Source organism: Limulus polyphemus, unplaced genomic scaffold (genome assembly GCF_000517525.1).
Source record: "Limulus polyphemus unplaced genomic scaffold, Limulus_polyphemus-2.1.2 Scaffold439, whole genome shotgun sequence".
Classification (NCBI taxonomy): domain Eukaryota; kingdom Metazoa; phylum Arthropoda; class Merostomata; order Xiphosura; family Limulidae; genus Limulus; species Limulus polyphemus.
The window spans coordinates 238,163-245,981 of NW_013666049.1; the positions used below are offsets into that span (position 1 = coordinate 238,163).

The 7,819-nt window shown below is 34.4% G+C and overlaps 1 protein-coding gene across 5 annotated transcripts in view; it reads left to right on the top strand.

The window, feature by feature from the left end:
- Positions 1 to 790: 790 nt before the first annotated feature.
- The window catches only part of LOC106458284 (host cell factor 1-like), a 100,412-nt gene continuing 93,383 nt past the window's right edge, over positions 791 to 7,819 (top strand). For all 5 annotated transcript variants that reach the window (XM_022384452.1, XM_013917776.2, XM_022384456.1 and 2 more), the window contains exon 1: positions 791 to 972. In XM_022384452.1, the coding sequence (XP_022240160.1) occupies positions 813 to 972 (160 nt within the window). In that variant the 5' untranslated portion in view covers positions 791 to 812. The remainder of the gene's footprint in view (positions 973 to 7,819) is intronic.

Consider the following 7,819-nt stretch of genomic DNA (forward strand, 5'->3'; position numbering starts at 1 on the left):
CCGCTGTCGTAACAATATATATATATATATTAGTTTTCTTGAAGTGTAGTTAGGAATTGACACGAACGGAATAACTTTTTGTAGAATGTGTATAATTTTCTAGTTTTGGAGTGGGCTATTTTGCGTGTTTATCCGATGTGGGAGATTGTCTGACGTTTAGTCGTCAGCATTGAAATTTACAGCACACCAAACGAATGTATTCTGTACCCAGTACCCTTAATTTCTTTCACTCTGCCTTATTGCAGCAAGTATCCATAATAATAACCTATTATTAAATTAAATGCAGAAGCTTACAATTGCTTAGCATTAGTGTTTTTCTTATTTTAATATTTTATTTATTCCATTGTCAGTTTATTTTGTACCTTTTAAATAACATTAAATTTATGAGAATTTGCATTTTAAACTAGATTACATCATGTAAAGTTTTGATTAGTACTGTTTTTCCGTTAAACTTTGCTATACTTTGTACTTTTTTCTCTCTTAAATTTGATGTATGAAACTGACATAATTATTATACAGTTGGTCCCTTTCCTGAAACCAAGGTCACTTGCACTAAGCTACCCCTTGTAAAAATCCAGGAGCTGGTTAGAAATAAGGAACTATGGGAAACTTTTTTCACTTTGTGAATTTATCATATTTTTTATTAGAAGTTTAAATAATTGTAATAATGTATCCTAAAATTGCTTGAAAGTTGCTGAAATTGACATGTATATAAGTTTTAAAAATAACTATAGCATTTTAAATATTTTTTACATTGTGTTTATCATCCGGGCAGTCGCATGCTTTTTCCAGGCGTATGGGTATGATTCAACATGGCGGCACCCATACTGAAGTGGAAGCGGGTGACAAATACTACAGGTCCTGCTCCAAGACCTCGTCATGGTCATAGAGCAGTTTCTATCAAAGATCTGATGATCGTCTTTGGTGGCGGCAACGAAGGAATTGTGGACGAACTTCATGTTTATAATACAAGTAAGTTTGAGTTTTTGTTAGGCCTAAATGTTAGGGTATTTGTAGACCGAAAACTAAAATGGCGGCTTATCTACTACTGTATTGTCATTGGTAACTGAGTTCTATAAGATGCGAAGTGACGTTGTTCTTTTAAAATATATTAATATTTGTTTTGAGCCGACATTTGACATTTAAAAAACACAATAATTCCTTTGATGGTTTGAAAATCATTGTTCAAATCGTTTTAAAAATTTGATAAAATTATCTTAGGAGTCACTGTTTTCAATATGGCGGCCCCCTAAGTTTCTGCCGTACTGTTATCACCATTAGGCTTAATAACGTTAAGGAATAAGAACGGTAGACTTGTTGCGTCGTACAAATAACATGGTAACCAACGTATGTTTCTATTGTTTCTTGGCTGTAATAGAAAATTGGCACTTGTTAACAACGATCTAGAATTATCGCAATGAAGTATTTTTACATTTATTCGTAATGGAACACTTGACAAATCGATGATCATGTTTCATACAGTTTACAAATTATAAACATAGACTTTAGGGAAAACAACAAAAAATCGAAACATAAGTAAGCTTAACAATAACAGAAAAGGTGTTTTGACTATAGGTATGGTTTAAGGATTACCCGCCTTTCACAATTTTAACGTAGTCTATTACTGTACATAAAGTCATATTACTATTAGTTTAGTATTAGTATTACATGTATCATTATGGCTAAACTTGATTTTTTGTCCATTCCATTAATCCCAATGTGATAACTTTTATCTAAAAATTGATTATTGATGATATTATTATTAGTTGTTTTGTGTACATCATTAAAAATGGTTTTTAGCCTCTTAAAAAGTCAAAATTAAATGTGGAAAATGTTTAAAATTATAATTCAAAATAACTCGTTTTCTAATGAATTAAGAGGTTATTATCATAATAATTAATATTAGTGAAAAAATGTGTGCATATTAATATATATATATATATATATAAACTAACAATATCATTTAAAATCTTATCACATTACTGTAACTGTATTGAGAGCCATACGAATTAAAAGACTACTTTCTGAACAAAGGTGAAATGATCATGAATGCTTGGCCTAATTCACATATAGAAGAATACTTCTTCCCATCTCATAAAACTCAACAAACATAGTAGGCTCAAATTGAGATTAATTTTTGAAGTGAGTGGATTGTGTAATTAACTCAAAGTTTCTATTTTGCATTGAACTACTTGTAGAATAAAACCATAAGGAGATTTTCTAAAGTAGAGCTTGAATGCCTACCAGGCATTATGATTAGCTCTTTCCAGTCATTTTAGAATAAGCCAAGTTCAGGAGTAGTGTAAGGAAAAAAGCATAAACTTGCAGATCATGCTGAGGATGTTCAGTATAGCATTAGTTTGTTTTACACACAATTTGCCCTAGACCATTGGTTCACTATAACTTGTTGAGTAGCTCTTTTGAGTTCTTCATTTTGCCAGGTGAGGTTTGTTGTCATATCATATACTATTGGCATTTCAAAACTATGAATGAGTAGTATGAAAATGTTACTTTATAAGGTTTGAAAGTCTTTAGTCATCTGAAGTTGGTTGAAGGCATATGAGAGATGTGATATTGTAGATGTTTGAAAATATATGTAGATTTTTGGTTGAGGTTGGTGGCATACAAAAATAGGAAAATATGATTATTTGGCATTTTCAGTAAATCTTCATATCAGGTCACTTACAATGATAACAAAGTATAAATGTACAAGATCATTAATTTGCCAGTGGAAATGACTTATTACTATTGGATGCTTTTATCTTAGGGAAATTTAATGGGTCTTTGTTCTTTAGTAAGGTTAAAGAACTTCTTGAAATTGCAGGAGATTGTTATTCAGCATGCCAAAAACCCCGGCAGAAAATTTATATTTTAACCTTTGTTTTTGGTACTGAGAAAGATGTAGTAAGAAGTACAGTACAAGAACTGCATGATCTCTAGCAATTATAGTATCATTATATTTCTATTGAAACCAGTTGTAGAGTTAAGAAAAGCTCTTTCCTTTTCATGGTGTTAAGAAAGCTGACTTCTAAACATTAGAAGAAATTTACATTACATATGGACAACAAAGAGCCTTTTGGTCTATTTGGTATCCATGCACACCCACCCGTGAGAAAAATATAAACCCATGCTTCATTATTGTTCAGGAATTCAATTCCAATAAGTCAGTATCCTTCATTGGATAAGAAAATCAAAACTGTACACAGTGTTTCAAGTGAGACTAAACTAGTTATTTATAAAGATGAATACTTCTATGAGAGAAAGATTGGGTGCAGACCTTAAAAGGGAAATTCTTAATAGATTAGTGAAATTATTGAAAAGAAGTACATTTCTTACAAAATTTGGCATTACAAACAAAAACTTATAGAATGGTGGAGTTAAATTATGAATAAATTATAAATGCCAATGTATGAGATTTGTCTTGTGAAGTAGAGGATGCATTGGTTTATCAGAAAAAAAAAGTAGCATGACTATTTCAGAAATGTTTTCTCAGTTCTGCACAATAAAGAGCTATTACTCTATGCTGCTGCTGTTCTGTGCTAGCCTATGATAGTCATTATTACACTATAGCCTTCCACCAAAATGAAGGTGGTATGTTGGCCATGCATGTAAGCTTCATGAATACTAGCATTTCAACAAACATTATTCTTTTTTCAGCACTGCTTTATTCAGACATTTTTTCTTGGGTATTAACAGAATTTTTGTGTTTATTATTTTAAGCTTTCATTATCATTTGTGGTGTAGTTTTGCTTCCTTAGTTTTATTGATTATAAGAAAGAAATATATGAAATTTTAAATATTTCAGTTACAACATTGATTTGAATTATTTTCAGCTTGATTTTTTTCTTTTAATCAAATTTCTAATTTTGGGACACATCCTAGCCCTTTGAACAATTGACAAACCAGGCCTATTTTTATTTCTAAAAAAAAGTTGTTTCATGGATCAGATGAATCATGAATTAATGTTTCCACATTTCTGACATCTTCCGAGGTTCTGACACTACTGAACAGGAGTCATTTAACACTGTCATGGTGACTGAAGGCACCTTAACATTGGCGATGTTATTGCAGTTGAACACCAGGTGGTTGGTTCCATTTTCATATTGGATCCAGGGTTCCTGATCTCCTCCTCCTTCTGTAACTTCAGCTGGGCCTGCTCCACCTTTTGAAGAGTTTCATCACTATTGTTTCCATGACTGCTTTTGCTTCTAGTTACCTCTTCCTGAAGAGAATCAGGTAATCCCACCTTCATAGTTTACTGCCTGGATCACCCAGGTATGTGTCTTTTGTTTTCTTTTTCTCCATTTGTTTTTTACTGAATCTTTGGCTTTATTTTTGTGTGATTCTGCCACCACCAACAACAACAAGGGGAAAAGAAGACAGTTAATCTTTGGATATACTTATATTGATTGGCCAGAATCAACTGAATGGTATGGCTTAGAATAAAAGGAACTCAAGACAAGAGTGTCTTTAAAAAGAGAGAAATTGTGTACTGCAAGAACTAAGGAGCCATGAGTGCCTTGGTATCAGAAGTTTCATATCATAAAAACTTTAAAGAGTAGGCTGAACCTGTACCACATACAAATTGAGAAAGACCCACCAAGTGAATAAGATATAGGGTGAGGGTCAGGATTGAACAGGAGAACCAATAAGCCACTCCAAACAAAGCAACTTCTGAAAGAAAATGGAAATTCCAAAGAGAAAGCAACATTGGATAAGACAAGTAGACACCAACATCCATATAATAGCAGAATAGCAGGCCTCAGAAAAGTAACTTCTAAGAAAAAGCCCACCAGACCCAATGGTAAACACATGGGGTTATAGCCAACTCAAACAAAAGCTCTTTGGAAGAAGATCAACAAGGACAAGGTGAAAAATAGGAATGTGCAAGAGTTTCCATAGCAAAGCTGACAAGGAGTTGATGTTAAGCCTCCAAAAAAAGGAGAAGCATGGAAATATAGCAAAGAAGTTGAGTGAGTGAGAAAAAACAAGGAGGTGGAGGGTAAGAGAAAAAGAAATAAAACAAGGAAATCTTCAAGTTGAAAGAAGATACTCAAGTGATGGTCACTCAATTCTATACAACCCTGGACCTTCCTTTACCCCACCTCACTTGGACTTGCATCTGTTTGGAGTCTTCCAGTGCTTATAACACGTACATAGGTTTTCCATACTTTTGGTGAGCACAGTAGAGGTGAGACATTGTATTGCTTTGATCTTGATGACAGCCAAATCTACAAACAGTAACCTGTCAACTAATATCTCTGTTTAGGTGGGGTGCAATTTTGGACATCTGATTCATTTCTACAGTCTGGTCTCTAGAAGAGCAGTTTCTTTATATTTTCATTCCGGAGATGGCTGCTCAGCAGCCTTGCTGTCATCATCCATTTTATCTTTTTATGATACATTCAGACTTTTTGTTGCTTCTTCCATTCACCAGTAGGTAGATATTCAGTCTCAGGATTTCTGTTTTCCTTGTGCTAGACTTTCTCTTTTGAGTCAATGACCACCAAGTTTGATTGTTGGTCTATCATGTCTTAGGAGTTTAGGCCCAAGTTGCAGCTTACTTAAACCAAATCCATCTTACAGAATGGTTTTTCCATCTCCTGGTGATTTCATTGGATGTGCTCCAATTAGGAGAGTCCTAATGTAGTTGGCTTATTGCTTCCCCTCAGTACCTACCTCCAAATCTTTTGGTTTCCAATCCCAGATTCTATGACTTTGGCAGAGGAAGCTCTGTGTCTTGAGTGGTTCAATCTTTTTATATGCCTCAGACATATTTTTGTCTCCTTCTTGCTTATGGGAACAGTTGCTCTCACTTTTTGCCTTTGATGCCTCTTACACTAATTACCAGAAAGACGGGTTACTCTTCTTCTCTAATTGCTCCAGGAGGGTAGTAGGATATTTAAATGTTTTCTCTACTTAACACCCTTTTTCCTGTGTAATCTTTCTGACCAAGATAATTTCCTTTGTATCATATGAGCTGTTTTTTGTTATCTTATTTGCACTCCCCTTTTTCAGAGCAATTAAAAAAAGTCCCCTATTGGATCAGCATTAAGTTAACAGACTTAAATGCTAATATCCAAGGTTTGTTTGACTGTGGTGAACAGTGTAGCTTTGCACTAAAACATACATACAAACAGAAACATCTGTTGTCTCTCAAGCATTCAAAGAACATCTTTTCTTGCCATAGGATTTCACTTTCTCTTTGACCAGTTGGGTTGTACATCTCCTTTGGCTATTTTGTTTTTCTATGAATGATTACACTTTTCTTATTTTTCATGTCTTCTCTCATTAAATTAGTCATCTCATGGTTTCTCTTGCCTCTAGCTCTTGATATTACTTCTGTAAGATCTTGCAGTCAGGCAGGGATGTGTATGACCCTAAACATACTTATGTCACATTTCTTACACCACCTTGCAGTTTCCTGTATCTGGGTTTCACTTCACTCCAATAACTATTCTTCAGTCCTTCCAGAGACTAGCAAGGCAATTTGCTGATTGTATTTTACAGCTCCCTTATCGTCATTGTTATATATGTACTGAGGATGATGGAATTTGCTAAGTGGCCAGTGATGTCTTATAGGAAATACTTCTCTTTTCCAAAAACCACATTGAACAGGGGATAACGAAGTGTTAAAACCATCTGCCCCTGCTCAGTATCCATTTCTTAGATGGAGTTTTCCACAATACTACTATTGAGCTGTCCGCTTGTGAGAAAATGGCCAGTTGAGCAAGCTTACTTCCCACCTACCTTGGCAACACTTTAGCACCACACAAAAGTTTTTGTCCTACAACTTATTTTGGGTAGAGAGTATTCCCCTGCATGAGATAGATGTGGTCTCTTACTGAGTGATGCCCCACTAGCCTACCACCACCACTATCAGGTGGCACTCCATAGGTTTTCCTTTTCTGACACTACATTTTCAGAAATGCACTCATCTTTGTTATTTCTTTATTGACACTGGCCCTGGCCCCTACACCATCTTTTCAATGTGGGTTTCTAACTCTTTGTTGTACAGAGAGGTAAGTAAACATTTCTGAAGGTAACATTTTTCCTTACCTGAAAAATGTATTTCATATAGTTATTCACCTTTTTCTTTAACCTCCCACCTGTCCTCCAACTTCTGATGTATTTATTTTTATTTGTCAGGAATGAGACTTTGTTCAAATGTTAAGGCTAATGAGTTTATTGCACATGGAGGATGTGTCACCCTCCTATTGGTGAAGGGCTATAGTCTAATGATGATTAGATCATAGGCTGGCACAGTACACATCAATATATGTAGGTGTGGAGCAAGGGAATAGTTCTTTGTTGTACATAGAGGTGAGTATCTGAAATACATTTTCAGGTAAGAAAACTGCTAACTTTTAGAGTAAAAAAGAGATTATGAAAGTCATAGATCTTCAAAAGTTGAATTTGATTTCAAGGGTTTTCATGTTCATGTCAACTATAAGATAGTCAAGTGTGTTGCTGTTCCTTTTTGTGATTTTAATGGGAAATTTATTGCAAAAGGAAGAAAAAATGACTAAAGTGGTAAACAATTTCTTTACTTGTGTTTACATGTAGAAGAAATGTCTAGGTGATTAGATTTCTTGAAAATGGAAATAAAATTTTTTTAAAGCTGTTTTGGAAAAGTGTGAGATTAATACTAAAGGTTTTGAACTTAAATATTATGATAAACCTGGAAGAAATTTAGTAAGTAAATAGTGAGGATCAGTTTTTGATTGTTGGAAAATTTCTAAGGAATCCCCCCCCCCCCCAAAAAAGGGGTTCTGCTTTTATTAACCCTTTCTATATGGGTCACAGGTGAAGGGCCATG